The 17939-nt window shown below is 42.0% G+C and overlaps 1 protein-coding gene across 1 annotated transcript in view; it reads right to left on the minus strand.

The window, feature by feature from the left end:
* Window positions 1-17939, minus strand: part of SUSD1 (sushi domain containing 1) — a 278160-nt gene that overhangs the window by 141412 nt on the left and 118809 nt on the right. Inside the window, exon 10 of the mRNA XM_036749351.1 lies at window positions 6507-6693. Within this exon, the coding sequence (XP_036605246.1) occupies window positions 6507-6693 (187 nt within the window). The remainder of the gene's footprint in view (window positions 1-6506; window positions 6694-17939) is intronic.

Here is a 17939-nt window from a genome sequence, read left to right on the forward strand (position 1 = left end):
GTCCTCTTCAAGAACAAAGAACAAGCAACAACCTGCGAGTAGCTGCCCTACTGAGGACCCAACTGGCCAGTTCCAATTGGGTAATGCAGCTTCCTCCTTCCTTCCCTCCTTCCTTCCTTCCTTTCTTTCTTCCTTCCTCCCCTCCCTCCCTCCCCTCCTCTCCTCTCCTTCCTTCCTTCCTTCCTCTCCTTCCTTCCTTCCTTCCTTCCTTCCTTCCTTTCTTCCTTTCTTCCCTTCCTCCCTCCTCCCTCTCTCTGTCCACTTAGGGTATTATATCCTTACCTTCAGGTGTTCTGCCCAAAGGAATGTAAATTTTGGTTGTTGTCACAAGATATCTTGAGGCTTAAGGGGTAAGATTTCTTTCTTAAGGACCATGCCTTGAACCCAAATCATTCTGGCTCTCTGAGAATGGCCAAGAATAGTTCCTAATCCAAGCCTCACTTGGTCATTGTTTGGGCCCTGAGGCTCAGAGTGTTGTAAATAGAGATTGTTTCTGTTTTGGCCAGAAACCCTGAGGGTCTTCCCTTCCCAGATTGATTTCTTTTTGACTAGGTAAAAGAAACCGTTCTTTCCCTCATTTCTTACCTAGCCTTAGTCACTAAATGGGCCTTACCTCCCTCAAACTGAGACCTGGGAAAGACATTAACTTAAAAAACCAAGGTCTCCCACTGCATCCTGGGCCATCTCCAGTTGTCCTGATCTATATCTTACCACCGGACCCAAATGGCTCTGGAGGAGAGAGTGAGGCTCACTTAAATCCCTCCCTCACTTAAATCCAATTCATTTGCAAATCATGGCATCACCTCCCTAAAATCATAGTTCTCTTCCAGAAAGAAGGACAAACAACAACACAACGGCATGCTAGTATAGTATACCTGTCGCCTCCCCTATGTGTTCTGTGTCAGAACTGTGCAATATTCAACTTTGTGCTACCTATAACAACAGCCTTCATGCAGTAAACATTGTAAATGAACAAATGAGCCAGTGCAAGGGACAGCTGACAGCAGATTGCCCTATACTCTAGTCATATGATGCTTTACTTAAAACTGTAACCCACTAATAAAGATGTGGGTTCAGTGTTTTAAAGTTGAAGGACTTTTTGTTCTTGACTTCCTTACTTCTGCTGTTCAAACATGACTGAATCCACTTGGCCAGGATGGCGTCGATAGACTGCTTCTTCCCCTCCCTATCCCCACCCCTAGCAACAGTATTGCCAAAGTGATTTCCAACAATGAAGCAATGAGGAAAGGCCTGGTGTTTAAACTTGTTCTGGTCTTGTTCTGCTATGTTCAGAATGTTTCAAAATTCATTAGGGAACAGTCTGGGCCCCTTTATGGGGGGGTGGGGGGAACCAGCTCCATAAGAAGCAAGCTTCAAAGCTGCTTCTGAAACCAGACGGGGTTATACAATGCCAAGTTTATTTAAACAATTTTTCCCATGTTAATTAGTCATCAGAGAGGAAATGAGATCCCGCAAGAGTGAGAGGCTTGGTGAACTGAATTTCAGAACTGGAAGGAGGAAAGGAATGAACAGATATCAGAAGGATTCCTGACAAAGGGGAAATTTGGTTATAGAAGTATAGGGACATAGGATGTAGAAAGGTAAGAAAGAAAGGAAAGAAGCATTTGTAAAGGACCTATTATGTTCTAGGCACTATGCAATGCACTTTATAAATATTATCTCACAGTGCTTGAGCTCCATACTCTAAGTACCAAGCTCCAGAGTCATAACTAGTGATTCTGGACACAAGGCAAGCACCGTAAAATGTGGCCTGAGCAAGCAGCACAAAAGCAACCTGAAATCAATTTAAGAAGAATTTTGTTGAGAGGGACAGATGGAAGCTTGGAATGTAAGACCCGACTGCAAGGAGACAGAGACCACAAGAACATCACATCCTGTGAATGAAGATTATTTTAACTTTTTTTTTCTTTTTTGAAATTGTTATCTGTAATAAACAAAAATCTAAGTTGATAGTTAATCTTACAAATTGATTTCAAAACATCCTTGGATGCCAAAGCTTTCTGGTAAAGATTATGTTAAATCATTTGTATTCTACAAAAAGGCTAAGGAAAAACTGCCTGCAAATAAGGCAGAAAATATCTAAAAGAGAACTAATTACTTTAACTATCTGTCAAGTTTAAGTGTTTCTACCTGCCACAGGATGCACCATATTATAGCCCCCTAAATATCATCACCCTGGGGAAAAGCCCTGATTGCCTTTCTCACATTATAGCTTTACCTACCTCATAAAGATATTTTAAGAAAAGTGTTTTGTAAACATTAAAATGCTAATTAATTATGAGAGGCAGCACCGTTTAGTAGATAGGGAGCTGACCTTGGAATCAGAAATATCTAGGTTCTAGGCTTATGGATACATACCAACTCTGTGACCATGGGCAAGTGCTTCCATCTCTTGGTACCCCAGGCAACTCTCCTAAAACTTTGAATTGAGGATGAGTTGCTTATCTGCAGGAGTGGAGGGTAGACTCCACAGTGGAAGTTCTCCCACACTGATAAAATCACAGATCCAGACCCTCTACTTGAAAAAATGTATTATTATTTCTCACATGGTTCATATGCACTGGGTCACCCGCTCCATTTCCCCTCTTTTTATTTCTGGATTACAAACCTGCTGATGCTAAAACAACTTGGCAGAGAAAGATGAAGCACTTCCCATAGGAGGTATGTTAGAAAATATAAGTACAGTCCTGGGAGGTTCACCTACTTTAGACCACATGCAACAACTTCTGGCAACCTCTCCCCAAGGCTGTACTATCTCAGGAACACACAGGTCAAGTGTTTCCTCTCTTTCTTATCTCTGCAAGGTCAGCCACTTTCTCAATACCTCCTGACAGATAACATGAAACATAATCTTTTGTTCTGAGAATTCCCAACCCCTGACCCCCCCACCCCCGGAAAAGCAATGAGAAATGAGGTCTCCACACATGTGATCTCCAGAACTATCAGCCTTTACTGCAAAGGAAGAGAAATACTGCCCTGTAGCTAGCTAGCTTTATCTTTAGGTTTGTATGCTGTGAAGCTGTAAATTTTCTTAGGGTAAACACATACTGCCTTTAATACTAACACACCAAAGAGGGATTCCTCAAGGAAATAAGTTGAGAAAAATAAAGGAGAATCTCAAGACATCAAGGAAAATGTACCCAATGAAACAGAAACCAGAAAAGCAAAATATTCAGTGAAAAAAAAGATAGACCACGTATATGTGTGTGTGTGTGTGTATGTGTGTGTGTGTGTGTGTGTGTGTGTGTGTGTGTGTGTGTGCAAAAGAATGAGTCAAATTCTAACAGCTTAATTTGCTAGTTAGTTCCAGCTTCCAAACTGGGGTATTTTTAAGAGGGAACAAAAAGAGCTTAAACACTAGGTGTAAGGGACCATGATTCAGGCATACCTTGAGATTCTAAAAACCACCCATGTGGGAGATTCAGAGGACAGAAACAAATTCCTTTTCATAAGAAAATAAGATTTTGAAACCAGTCTTTACCAAGCAGAGACAAACTAGGCATTTCTTCACTCTTTTCTGTACCCCCAAAACTATACCCTACTTACTTTTCTACCCCTTGACCCCATGACCTGTCTCACCTAGCCCCACTACCCTCTTGTTCACAAAATCCAATGACCACACTCGATTAGCCTAGCTCCAGTCTATGAAAACTGCCCTACTGTATATTACTGCCCTACATATATTTTTGGACACCAAATTGGTTTTCTTGCCCTTCCACCTCAATACCTTTCTTCTTGATCCATCCCCCCATGCCTCCTCCTCACTATCACTTCTTGGACTCTTTAGCATGATAAGACCAATTTTCCCCAATATAACTTCTTTCCTCCCACCTACAACATGGGGAGGCTTAACCTTAATAAATGACAGAACTGCCCCCAGACTGGCCCAGCTTCCTTCATACAACTTCCTGGTCATCTAATGGCATACAATTTCCCAGGCATATTAGGGGTCTGGGCTCCCTGACCTTGGTGGGTTTCTGAAGACCACCTGAGTCAACATGTCCGCTGTATCCTGTCCTGATAACCAGCCTTGGGAGGTTCACGGAAGCTGTATCCAGAGAATCTAAATGCCACTTTATTCCTGTTGCATATTCTTACTGTGTTGGGGCAAAATAAAACTCATTTTATTAACCACTGAGTGACTTGTAAGTGCCTCATTTCATTGCAACAATCAACCTGAACTAAGGTTATAGCTAAGGGAATACAGGAATTAGAGCTATTCCTTTGTCACTAGTTTCCTTCCAAATTCAGCCCAAGCCTTACCCTCTACATGGGATTTTTCTTGATCCCCCTAGATATCACTGACTTCCCTAAACTTATCTGTTTTTCTTTTGTATGGGTATTTTTATACTATATTTGTTGTCTCCTTGGACAGAATATAATTTCTATGAGGGAAGGGATTGCTTCCATTTTGCATGGTTCCTAGCATATAGTAGAAGCTTAATAAATACTTACTGAATGAAGAGGATCCAGTAAGTCTGAGAGTAGTCTGTATTCTTTATCTATTTCCAAGCTGCAAAGCTAACCAAAGAGACAATTTCTAAGCTACCTTCTGCCAACAAAGTTATGCCCTGGGGAAACCAAGAAAGCAGAGCTTATTGCTACCTTCTCCCATGCTATTTGATTCAACAAGCATTTGTTAAACATCTTGTTGGTGCAAAACACTATGCTAGTCACTTGTGGGAGGAAGGAGAGATAAGCATTTAACAATAATAATAGCTTACATTTATATAGTACCCCCTACGTGCCAGGCACTGTGCTAAGCTATCTTATTTCATGTGCTACTATGTGCTCGGCACAAGCCTAGGCCCTTGCGACCCAAGCAAAAAGAGTGAAACAATTCCTATTCACAATGAGCTTACATTCTAACTGGGAGAGATGACAAGTACACATGAACCAAAATACAGCATAAAGATACAGTGAATGAAATACACATATACAGTACTGAAACACAAGGTAGATTGAAAGAGGGCAGTGCCAGTTGGAAGAGATTAGGAAAGGCTTCAGACCTTTGGTGCCTTAGCTTTGTCATAAAGGAAGAGAAGGACTCCATGAGGCACAGGAAAGGAGAAAGTATGCTGTAGGAATGGGGGACCATCACTGTAGAGGCACTGAGACAGGAGACAAAAAATATTGTGACTGAGAACCAGACAGGAGGCCAGGTTAGTTGGATCGGGTATTCAGAATGGAGAATAATGTTCAATGAGTCTGTAAAGATAGCCAGCAGAAGGCAAGAGTGTTCATGTCTTCATTCATTCAATAAGCATACATTAAGCACCTAATGGATGCTGTACAAATGTTAGCTATCATTATTATTATTAATAATAAATCATTGTCCTCACCTTCCCCCAGATGACTAGCACGGTGCTTTGCACCAATAAGATGTTCAATAAATGTTTAGGTGTATGAATTTTGCCAGACACTGAAGATACCAAGACAAAAACAAATACAGCCCTTGCCCATAGAGGCTTATATTCATGCTAAGGAATTTAATACTGGTCTGTATTTTTAACTGATTTCTTCTCAATCCTTCATTGACCTTTTAAAACTGTTATCAAATGCCCTTGGCCCTAAAGGTGGCTAAATCCTGAGATTGGGGAACTAAAGCTTAGGGACAGACAAATTAAGAAGGGCTCAGGAATATTTCATCAAATCCTATGAGGGCAAGTGCTCTCCCCCTTTAAAGATATGAAATTGAAGGCTAAGTTCTAAAGCAAATTCTATTTCCTCACTAGCTGCGCACCAGATTTCTCAATCCCAACCCCCAAATGATCCCTGCCTAGAAAAACAATCTGAAATTCAGATTTACCTTTAGCTCAGAAAACCTCCACGTTTCTTTAGATACTTCCATCAGCTACATGCCCCAGAAGGACATTTTTGTCAAATTCTTATTTAACTATGGTGTTTCCTTATTATCAAAATAACTCTTGAACCACGTCAAGACATCTCTTCTAATTACCCTTCAGAATCTCAACACGTCGAGATGTGTAAATTTGGGAGCAAGCAAATGAATTTTTATATGAATTATAGATTATCTCTAAATTATCTCTATATGGATTATCTCTAAATCATAAAATTTTAGCAAAAAAAATCTCTTAGCAGTCACAGAGTTCCAACCGTCTCATTTTACAGATGAAAGGACTGAGGCCTACAGAGTTAAAGTGACTTAACCAACACCAAACAACCAGAGTGCATCATAGCTGGGATGAACATTGTATAGTAGATAGAGTGCTGGGTTTGAAGTCTGGAAGACCCAGGTTCAAATCCCACCTTAGACACTTACTGGTTCTGTGACACTGGGCAAATTAACCTCTCTGGACTTCAGTTTCTTCATCTAAAAGAGGAAGAGATTGGACTCTGTGGCATCTAAGGTCCCTCCCAGCTCTAAATCTATCCTATCATCCCATGCACACTCCATTATACCACCCTGAGCAATTTAACTTCCTGTCACCAGATATACAGAAGAGAAAGATGGGAGCACCTACCTGATCTTGTTGCTATGATGATGTGGGCCGAGTATTTGGGAAATGCCACAGTGGTGATATTTACTGTGTAATAAGTTCTTGGATACAGATCTAAACACACCTCTGGAAATCTTTCTCTCGTAGTCAGGTTAAATGATAGCTCATGATAAAAATTACTCTGATACCATCTTTGTCCCAGGACTTGAAACTGTTATGAAATTGAAAGAATAATGCAATATTAAAATTCTGATTGATTCTACATATCGAGAACTCAAGAAAGATGAAGACAAAGCGAGAAAAACATTTCCCTTTCCTGCCACCCATTCAATTTCATTTTTCTTGTCTTTTAGTGGCTTTTAGTCATGTCTGACTCTTCGTGACCTCCTTCGGAGTTTTCTTGGGAAAGTTGCTGAAATAGTTTGCCATTTCCTTCTCTTGCTCATTTTACAAATGAAGAAACTAAGGCGAACAGGGTGACGCAATTGGTCCAGGGTCACACAGCTAGTGAGTGTCTGAGGCCAGATTTGAATTCGGGAAGATGAGTCTTCCTGACATCCTGGCCCAGCACTCTACTCACTGTACCACTCAGCAGTTTATCTTTCTCCTAGGCTTGTAGCAAAAAACAGCAGGACCTACAAATATTTTCACCAACCATCAGGACTGGTGTCAGGACTGCCAGTATGGGAAATTTGTGAATATAAATCAGTGAAGAAGCATGTATTAAACATGCAGTGTAAGCAACACAATGTGCTAAGTAAGCACTAGAGGTACAAACAATACAGTAGCCCACTCTTGGCTCTCCCAGAGCTCCCGTTTTAATGCAGAAAACAAGACAGAGGGGAGGTAGCTGTAGTAAATCAGATGGAAAGGCCTAGTGGCCCTTAGGGTTTGGCAGAAAGGCAGATGGCAATGCATTTTTGTTAATGTAATCAAGGCTGTAATGGTAACCAGGCAGGATTTTTTTCTGTTCTTCTCTTTTAGGGGCCCTGGGGGATAACCTCTCCTTCCTCCTCCCTGCCCACTAGCCCTCAGGAGGAAACAGGAGGGAGCAGAGGCTGTGGAAGGAGAACAAACAGAGGCGAGGGAAGGTGGGGATGGCCAAAGCCAGGGCCTGAGCGGATTAGCTCTGCTCCAGACTGTGCTGGAAGGGTGAATGTCCTGGGATGGTACTGTATGTGGAACCTTGAAACAGGAGCAGAGAACTGCCTTCATGCAGACTCGGTAGGAGTAGTTGGTGAGGTGAAATATTGATCCAGCTGGAGCGGAGGACTGCCTGCATAAGAACTTTGGAAAGGTGAGACAGAAAGCAATGAGCCGCCTTCGAGCCAACTTTGGTGAGGGGAGAGAAAATGTGGAGAACCGCCTATATCGGGATTCTGGCAGAAACCAGTAGCAGCCAGCAGGAGCTGGATGACCAGGAACCAAGGAGCTCGGTGTTCAGCCCTGGGGCAAGATGGAAACTTTGCAGCAAGGTGCTGAGTGTGCTTTTCTGCTGCCTTCTCCTGGGACCCAGGGGGAGGGTGGAGTTGACTATGGCGGGTAGGAGAAAGTACCATAGACCCCCAGGACCCCACCCTGTTGCCTTTGTTGCCCAGCTGCTCCTCAGGACTTAGAAGTGGAATGCCGGAGCAGTAGTGGGGAGAAGGACACATCCCTAAGAGAACTTGACTTTACTAATTAAAGCATGCCCACACCTGAGGGTACCAGAAGGAAGCCTGCAACGGCAGTGTGGGGAAAAGGACACACCCTCAAGAAGGGCTTTACTTGGACACTCTGTATTGACTAAAGAGATTATAACTCGCCGTGACCTAGGGGTGGGTGGTGTCTGTATTGTAAACAAGTATTTTGGGGATGATACTGAATGATGTGTTTGGTTATAGTTCCGTGAATGTAATTGCAATGTATAATGCTTCTATTTGTTTCAGGATTCATGGCCATTTAATTTAGATTGTAAGGCCAAGGATCCTGGAAGAGGTGGATTATGGAATGGTAATCATGGAAGGATTTTTTGCTGTTCTTCTCTTTGGGGATGCTAAGGCTATCAAGTGCCTTTAATGAGTCTAGGCCTTTGTTGGAATGGGGCAGGTAAAATCGGATCTTTTTTTGTCTTGGAATACTAAGGCAATCAGGAGTGATTGATTGGAAACAATGTATATGATGTGGTGCTAGAGACTGAGGAACTTTCCCATACCCTGGATGGTGAGCCTTGAGCCCCCAGGGCCCTGAACACTGTATATGTACTGGAAGGTTCGCGTTTGACTTTTGGGGGTACGCTGATGGAGTGATGTGACTCTGAGCAAACTGTTGAAGCAGCCTTTGCTGGCTTTGATAACCCAGATGTTGGTGCTTCTCTGGTAACTGTGCATTGCTATGGATAGACTGGTTTGTGTTATTTGATCTGTTTATAATGTATGCTTGTAATTTCTGTTTGTATTTGCCCTGAAGTTCAGGGAGCTGATCTTTTCCCCCTGAACTAAGTGAATGATATATGTATGTTTAATTAAACTGAAATTGTTAACCCCTTAAAGTTGCTTTCCTTAGAAAAGGCGATCAAAGAACCTATGCTAGAACCCTCTTGTTGTTGGTCTTGTGTTGGTCTTTCACCCCCAAAACAGCTGCTAGCAACATTGTTGTTATAAAGGCACAAATTCAAAAGAGGACAACATTGTCAATATACCCACATCCAAAACCTCAAAGGGGAATATGAACAGGTCTCCAGCCCAAAAAGCCTTCTTGGAAGAGCTCAGGAAGGATTTAAAAAGTCAAATAAGAGAGGTAGAAGGAAAATAGGGAAAAGAAATGACAGGTGTACAAGAGAGAGTCAATACCTTGAAAAAGGAAGGACTAAAATTAAGTGTACAAAACAAGTCCACTCTAAATCACTATTGATCAGAGAAATGCAAATCAAAACAACTCTCAGGTACCACATCTCTCCTGTCAGATTGGCTAACATGACAAAACAGGAAAATAATAAATGCTGGAGAAGATGTGGGAAAACAGGAACACTGTTACATTCTGGAAAGCAATTTGGAACAATTCCCAAAGGGTTATAAAAATGTGCATACCCTTTGACCCAGCAATACCACTTCTAGGGCTGTATCCCAAAGAGATCACACAAGTTGGAAAGGAACCTGTATGTACAAAAATATTTATAGCAGCTTTTTTTGTGGTGGCAAAAAATTAGAAATCAAGGGGATGTCCATCAATTGGGGAATGGCTAAACAAGTTGTAGTATATGAATGTAATGGAATACTATTATGCTATAAGAAATGAGGAGCAGGCAGACTTCATAATAACCTGGAAAGACTTACACGATCTGATGTTGAATGAGGGGAGGAAAAACAGGAGAACATTATACATGATCACAGACACACTGTATCTGTGATGACTAACTTTGATAGACTTGGTTCTTCTCTCAGCAATACAAAGTTCAAAGACAGCTCCAAAAGACTCATGATGGGAAAAGCTATGCACATCCAGAGAGAGAATTACGAAATTTGAATGCAGATCGAAGTAAACTATTTGCTCTCTTTTTCCCCCTTGTTTTTTGGTTTTGTTTCTTCTTTCTCATGATTCATTCCATTGTTTATAATTCTTCTTTACAACTTGACTATTGTGTAAATAAGTTTAATGTGAATGTATATGTAGAACTCCTATCGGATTACATGCCATCTTGGTAGGGTAAGATGGAGGAGAGGGAGGGGGAGAAAATTTAGAACTCAAAAACTTGTTGTAAACTAAAACTAAAAAATATTTTTTTAAAAAAGAAAGAAAACAAGTACTTAAAAAACACAATTGGTAAAGATGGTGGCAGAAAAGTAGGGACTAGCATGAGCTCCCCCACCGAGTCCCTCCAAAAACCTATAAAAAATGGCTCTGAGCCAATTCTAGAACTGCAGAACCCACAAAATAGCAGAGGGAAGCAGGGCTCCAGTCCAAGACAGCCTGGATGGTCTCTGGGTGAGGTCTATCCCACACGGAGCTGGGAGCTGGGAGCTGGGAGCTGGGAACGGAGCGGAGCAGAGCCCAGCATGAGCGGTGCAGACCAACCAGACCAGGAGCCGGGCGGAGCATGCCCTAGCGCCCTGAATCAGTGAGCTGCAGCAGTTACCAGACTTCTCAACCCACAAACGCCAAACACAGTGGAGAAGGTTAGTGGGAAAAGTTGCGGGAGTGGAAGGAGTTCACAGTTCGGCTACCAGCCCCGGGGGCGGCGGAGGTGGGGCAGCTACAGCTCCAGTTGTTTCCGGCCCCTGGCCCACGGTGGGAGGAATAAAGTGGCGGATCAGAGCAGGAATGCACAGCCTGCTGAAGAATTAAGCCCAGTCCGGGTTGGGGGTTCTTGGGGAAGCAGTAGTCTTGCTGTGGCAGAGCTGGCACATCCCCCCAAACGTGGAACATAGAACTCTCTAGTCTACAAGCAGTCATACCCCGCTGAAAAACTCAAGGGTCAAGTTAGTTGGTTGGGAATATAGCCAGGCAGCAAAAACGCACCCAGATTCAGTCTCAGACTTTGGATTCTTTCTTTGGTGACAAAGAAGACCAAAACATACAGCCAGAAGAAGTTAACAAAGTCAAAGAGCCTACACCAGAAGCCGCCAAGAAAAACATGAACTGGTCTCAGGCCATGGAAGAGCTCAAAAAGGATTTGGCAAAGCAAGTAAGAGAATTAGAGGAAAAATTGGGAAGAGAAATGAGAAGGATGCGAGAAAACCATGAAAAACAAGTCAATGACTTGCTAAAGGAGACTCCCCAAAATACTGAAAAATACACTGAAGAAAACATCACCTTAAAAATAGACTAACTCAAATGGCAAAAGAGCTTCAAAAAGCCAATGAGGAGAAGAATGCCCTGAAAGGCAGAATTAGCCAAATGGAAAAGGAGGTCCAACGGACCTCTGAAGAAAATACTAACTTGAAAATTAGATTGGAGCAAGTGGAAGCTAGTGACTTTATGAGAAATCAAGATATTATAAAACAGAACCAAAGGAATGAAAAAATGGAAGACAATGTGAAATATCTCATTGGAAAAACCACTGACCTGGAAAATAGATCCAGGAGAGATAATTTAAAAATTATTGGACTACCTGAAAGCCACGATCATAAAAAGAGCCTAGGAAGATGGCGGCTGGTAAGCACGGACTAGAGTGAGCTCCGTACCCGAGTCCCTCCAAAAACCTATAAAAATGGCTCTGAACCAATTCTAGAACGGCAGAACCCACAGAACAGCAGAGGGAAGCAGGGCTCCAGCCCAGGACAGCCTGGATGGTCTCTGGGTGAGGTCTATTCCACACGGAGCTGAGAGCTGGGAACAGAGTGGAGCAGAGCCCAGCCTGAGAGGCGTGGACGATCCAGACCAGAAGCCGGGTGGAGGGGGCCCTAGTGCCCTGAATATGTGAGCTGCGGCAGTTACCAGACCCCTCGACCCACAAACACCAAAGACTGTGGAGAAGGTTAGTGGGAAAAGCTGCGGGAGTGGAAGGAGTTCTCAGTTCGGCTTCCAGCCCCGGGGGCAGTGGAGGTGGGGCAGCTACAGCTGTTATTACTTCCGGCTCCAGGCCCACCTGGTGGGAGGAATTAAGTGGCGGTTCAGAGCAGGAGTGCAACAGCCTGCTGAAGATCTAAGCCCAGCCTGGACTGGGGGTTCTTGGGGAAGGAGTAGTGTGGGTCTGACAGAGCTGGCACCTCCCCCCCAAACGTAGAACATAGAACTCTGTAATCTACAAGCAGTCATACCCCACTGAAAAACTCAAGGGTCAAGTTAGTTGGTTGGGAATATGGCCAGGCAGTGAAAACGCGCCCAGATTCAGTCTCAGACTTTGGATTCTTTCTTTGGTGACAAAGAAGACCAAAACATACAGCCTAAAGAAGACAACAAAGTCATAGAGCCTACAACAAAAGCCTCTAAGAAAAACATGAACTGGCCCCAGGCCATAGAAGAACTCAAAAAGGATTTGGAAAAGCAAGTTAGAGAAGTAGAGGAAAAATTGGGAAGAGAAATAAGAAGGATGCGAGAAAACCATGAAAAACAAGTCAATGACTTGCTAAAGGAGACCCAAAAAAATACTGAAAAATACACTGAAGAGAACAACACCTTAAAAAATAGACTAACTCAAATGGCAAAAGAGCTCCAAAAAGCCAATGAGGAGAAGAATGCCTTGAAAGGCAGAATTAGCCAAATGGAAAAGGAGGTCCAAAAGACCACTGAAGAAAATACTACTTTAAAAATTAGATTGGAGCAAGTGGAAGCTAGTGACTTTATGAGAAATCAGGATATTATAAAACAGAACCAGAGGAATGAAAAAATGGAAGACAATGTGAAATATCTCATTGGAAAAACCACTGACCTGGAAAATAGATCCAGGAGAGATAATTTAAAAATTATTGGACTACCTGAAAGCCAAGATCATAAAAAGAGCCTAGGAAGATGGCGGCTGGTAAGCACGGACTAGAGTGAGCTCCGTACCCGAGTCCCTCCAAACCCTATAAAAATGGCTCTGAACCAATTCTAGAACGGCAGAACCCACAGAACAGCAGAGGGAAGCAGGGCTCCAGCCCAGGACAGCCTGGATGGTCTCTGGGTGAGGTCTATTCCACACGGAGCTGAGAGCTGGGAACAGAGTGGAGCAGAGCCCAGCCTGAGAGGCGTGGACGATCCAGACCAGAAGCCGGGCGGAGGGGGCCCTAGTGCCCTGAATATGTGAGCTGCGGCAGTTACCAGACCCCTCGACCCACAAACACCAAAGACTGTGGAGAAGGTTAGTGGGAAAAGCTGCGGGAGTGGAAGGAGTTCTCAGTTCGGCTTCCAGCCCCGGGGGCAGTGGAGGTGGGGCAGCTACAGCTGTTATTACTTCCGGCTCCAGGCCCACCTGGTGGGAGGAATTAAGTGGCGGTTCAGAGCAGGAGTGCAACAGCCTGCTGAAGATCTAAGCCCAGCCTGGACTGGGGGTTCTTGGGGAAGGAGTAGTGCGGGTCTGACAGAGCTGGCACCTCCCCCCCAAACGTAGAACATAGAACTCTGTAATCTACAAGCAGTCATACCCCACTGAAAAACTCAAGGGTCAAGTTAGTTGGTTGGGAATATGGCCAGGCAGTGAAAACGCGCCCAGATTCAGTCTCAGACTTTGGATTCTTTCTTTGGTGACAAAGAAGACCAAAACATACAGCCTAAAGAAGACAACAAAGTCATAGAGCCTACAACAAAAGCCTCTAAGAAAAACATGAACTGGCCCCAGGCCATAGAAGAACTCAAAAAGGATTTGGAAAAGCAAGTTAGAGAAGTAGAGGAAAAATTGGGAAGAGAAATAAGAAGGATGCGAGAAAACCATGAAAAACAAGTCAATGACTTGCTAAAGGAGACCCAAAAAAATACTGAAAAATACACTGAAGAGAACAACACCTTAAAAAATAGACTAACTCAAATGGCAAAAGAGCTCCAAAAAGCCAATGAGGAGAAGAATGCCTTGAAAGGCAGAATTAGCCAAATGGAAAAGGAGGTCCAAAAGACCACTGAAGAAAATACTACTTTAAAAATTAGATTGGAGCAAGTTGAAGCTAGTGACTTTATGAGAAATCAGGATATTATAAAACAGAACCAGAGGAATGAAAAAATGGAAGACAATGTGAAATATCTCATTGGAAAAACCACTGACCTGGAAAATAGATCCAGGAGAGATAATTTAAAAATTATTGGACTACCTGAAAGCCACGATCAAAAAAAGAGCCTAGATACCATCTTTCAGGAAATTATCAAGGAGAACTGCCCTGATATTCTAGAGCCACAGGGCAAAATAGAAATTGAAAGAATCCATCGATCGCCTCCTCAAATAGATCCCAAAAAGAAATCTCCTAGGAATATTGTTGCCAAATTCCAGAGCTCCCAGATCAAGGAGAAAATACTGCAAGCAGCCAGAAAGAAACAATTTGAGTATTGTGGAAACCCAATCAGAAAAACCCAAGATCTGGCAGCTTCTACATTAAGAGATCGAAGGGCTTGGAATGCGATATTCCAGAGGTCAATGGAGCTAGGATTAAAAGCTAGAATCACCTACCCAGCAAAACTGAGTATCATGTTCCAAGGCAAAATATGGACTTTCAATAAAATAGAGGACTTTCAAGCTTTCTCAGTGAAAAGACCAGAACTGAATAGAAAATTTGACTTTCAAACACAAGAATCAAGAGAAGCATGAAAAGGTAATCAAGAAACGGAAATTGCAAGGGACTTACTAAAGTTGCACTGTTTTGTTTACATTCCTACATGGAAAGATGATGAGTATGATTCATGAGACCTCAGTATTAGGGTAGTTGAAGGGAATATGCATATATATATATATATATATATATACATATATATGTTTATGTATATATATATAAGTGAATGTGTATGTATGTATGTATCTATGTGTATATGTATGTATGTGTATGTATGTGTATATATATATATGTAAAAGAGAGAGAGCAGACACAGGGTGAGTTGAGGATGAAGGGAAGATAGCTAAAAGAAATAAAATGAAATTAAGGGATGAGAGAGTAACATACTGAGAGAGGGAGATAGGGAGAGATAGAATGGGGAGGATTATCTCGCATAAAGGTGGCAAGAGGAAGCAGTTCCGTGGGAGGAGGGGAGAGGGCAGGTGAGGGGGGAATGAGTGAACCTTGCTCTCATCAGATTTGGCCTGAGGGGGAATACCATACATACTCAGTTGGGTATCTTACCCCACAGGAAAGAAGAGGGAGGAAGATAAAAAAAAAAATAAAAGGCAGGGGGATGATGGAGTGGAGGGCAGATGGGGGTGGAGGTAATCAAAACAAACGCTTTGGAAAGGGGACAGGGTCAAGGGAGAAAATTCAATAAAGCGGGATGGGTTGGGAAGGAGCAAAATGTAGTTAGCCTTCCACAACATGAGTATTGTGGAAGGGTTATACATAATAATACATGTGTGGCCTAGGTTGAATTGCTCAACTTCTTAGAGAGGGTGGGTGGGAAGGGAAGAGGGGAGAGAATTTGGAACTCAAAATTTTAAAATCAGATGTTCAAAAACAAAAAAACTTTTTGTATGCAACTAAAAAATAAGATACACAGGCAATGGGGCGTAGAAATTTATCTTGCCCTACAAGAAAGGAAGGGAAAAGGGGATGAGAGGGGAGGGGGGTGATAGAGGGGAGGGCTGACTGGGGAACAGGGCAACCAGAATATAAGCCATCTTGGAGTGGGGGGGGGAGGGCAGAAATGGGGAGAAAATTTGTAATTCAAACTGTTGTGAAAATCAATGCTGAAAACCAAATATGTTAAATAAATAAATTGCATTTAAAAAAATAAAATAAAATAAAAAGAGCCTAGATATCATCTTTCAAGAAATTATCAAGGAGAACTGCCCCGATATTCTAGAGCCACAGGGCAAAATAGAAATTGAAAGAATCCACCAATCGCCTCCTCAAATAGATCCCTAAAAGAAATCTCCTAGGAATATTGTTGCCAAATTCCAGAGCTCCCAGATCAAGGAGAAAATACTACAAACAGCTAGAAAGAAACAATTTGAGTATTGTGGAAACACAATCAGAATAACCCAAGATCTGGCAGCTTCTACATTAAGAGATCGAAGGGCTTGGAATACTATATCCAGAGGTCAACAGAGCTAGGATTGAAACCAAGAATCACCTACGCAGCAAAACTGAGTATCATGCTCCAAGGCAAAATATGGATTTTCAATGAAATAGAGGACTTTCAAGCTTTCTCAGTGAAAAGACCAGAGCTGAATAGAAAATTTGACTTTCAAACACAAGAATCAAGAGAAGCATGAAAAGGTATTCAAGAAAAAGAACAAGAACAAGAAATTGCAAGGGACTTACTAAAGTTGAACTGTTTTGTTTACATTCCTACATGGAAAGATGATGTGTATAATTCATGAGACCTCAGTATTAGGGTAGCTGAAGGGAATATGCATATATATATATATATATATATATATATATATATATATATATATATATACAGAGAGAGAGAGAGAGAGAGAGAGAGAGAGAGAGAGAGAGGACACAGGGTGAGTTGAAGATGAAGGGAAGATACCTAAAAGAAATAAAATCAAATTAAGGGATGAGAGAGGAATATATTGAGAGAGGGAGATAGGGAGAGATAGAATGGAGTGGATTATCTCACATAAAGGTGGCAAGAGGAAGCAGTTCTGGGGGAGTAGGGGAGAGGGCAGGTGAGGGGGGAATGAGTGAATCTTGCTCTCATCAGATTTGGCCTGAGGAGAGAATACCATACATACTCAATTGGGTATCTTACCCCACAGGAAAGAAGGAGGAAGAAGATAAAAAAGGAGGGGATGATGGAGGGGAGGGCAGATGGAGGTGGAGGTAATCAAAAACAAATACTTTTGAAAGGGGACAGGGTCAAGGGAGAAAATTCAATAAAGGGGGATGGGTTGGGAAGGAGCAAAATATAGTGAGTCTTTCACAACATGAGTATTGTGGAAAGGTTATACATAATGATACACATGTGGCCTGTGTTGAATTGCTTGACTTTTTAGGGAGGGTGGGTGGGAAAGGAGGAGCGGGGAGAATTTGGAACTCAATGTTTTAAAAACAGATGTTTAAAAACAACAAAAAAAAGTTTTTGCATGCAACTAGAAAATAAGATACACAGGCAATGTGGCATAGAAATTTATCTTGCCCTACAAGAAAGGAAAGGAAAAGGGGATGGGAGGGCAGTAGGGTGACAGAAGGGAGGGCCAACTGGGGAACAGGGCAACCAGAATATATGCCATCTTGGAGTGGGGAGGAGGGTAGAAATGGGGAGAAAATTTGCAATTCAAACTCTTGTGAAAACCAATGCTGAAAACTAAATATGTTAAATAAATAAATTAAATTAAAAAAAATAGAAGAGACCATAGTGGAATTCAGAAAGGGATGCAGGCAAGCAGGGCAATGTTGGTACTACTATATTAAATATGACTTCTATTAAAAGAAACAAGATATGTGTAGTAGATTTGTGGATTCATGTATAATTCCCAACTTCTTGCCTTTGTATAATGAAATGTCCATGTTTACTCATGAGTTTCTAGTAAAAAAAAAAAAATACAATTGGCCAAATGGAAAAGGAGGCACAAAAACTCACTGAAGAGAAGAATTCCTTAAAAAGGAAAATGGGCCAAATGGAAAAGGAGGTATAAAATTTAATAGAAGAAAACAATTTGTTAAAAATTAGAATTGGGAAAGTGGAAGCTAATGATGCTATAAGATATCAAAATCAGTGAAACAGAAACAAAAGAATGAAAAAATAGAAGAAAACATAAAATGCCTCATTGGAAAAAATTGACCTGGAGAATAGATCCAGAAGAGATAATTTAAGAACTATTGGTCTACCTGAAAGTCATGATCAAAAAAAGAGCCTGGACAGGAACTTTCAAAAAATAAGCTAGGAAAACTGACCTGAGGCCCTAGAACCAGATGG

The sequence above is a fragment of the Trichosurus vulpecula genome, chromosome 1, assembly GCF_011100635.1.
Source record: "Trichosurus vulpecula isolate mTriVul1 chromosome 1, mTriVul1.pri, whole genome shotgun sequence".
Lineage (NCBI taxonomy): Eukaryota > Metazoa > Chordata > Mammalia > Diprotodontia > Phalangeridae > Trichosurus > Trichosurus vulpecula.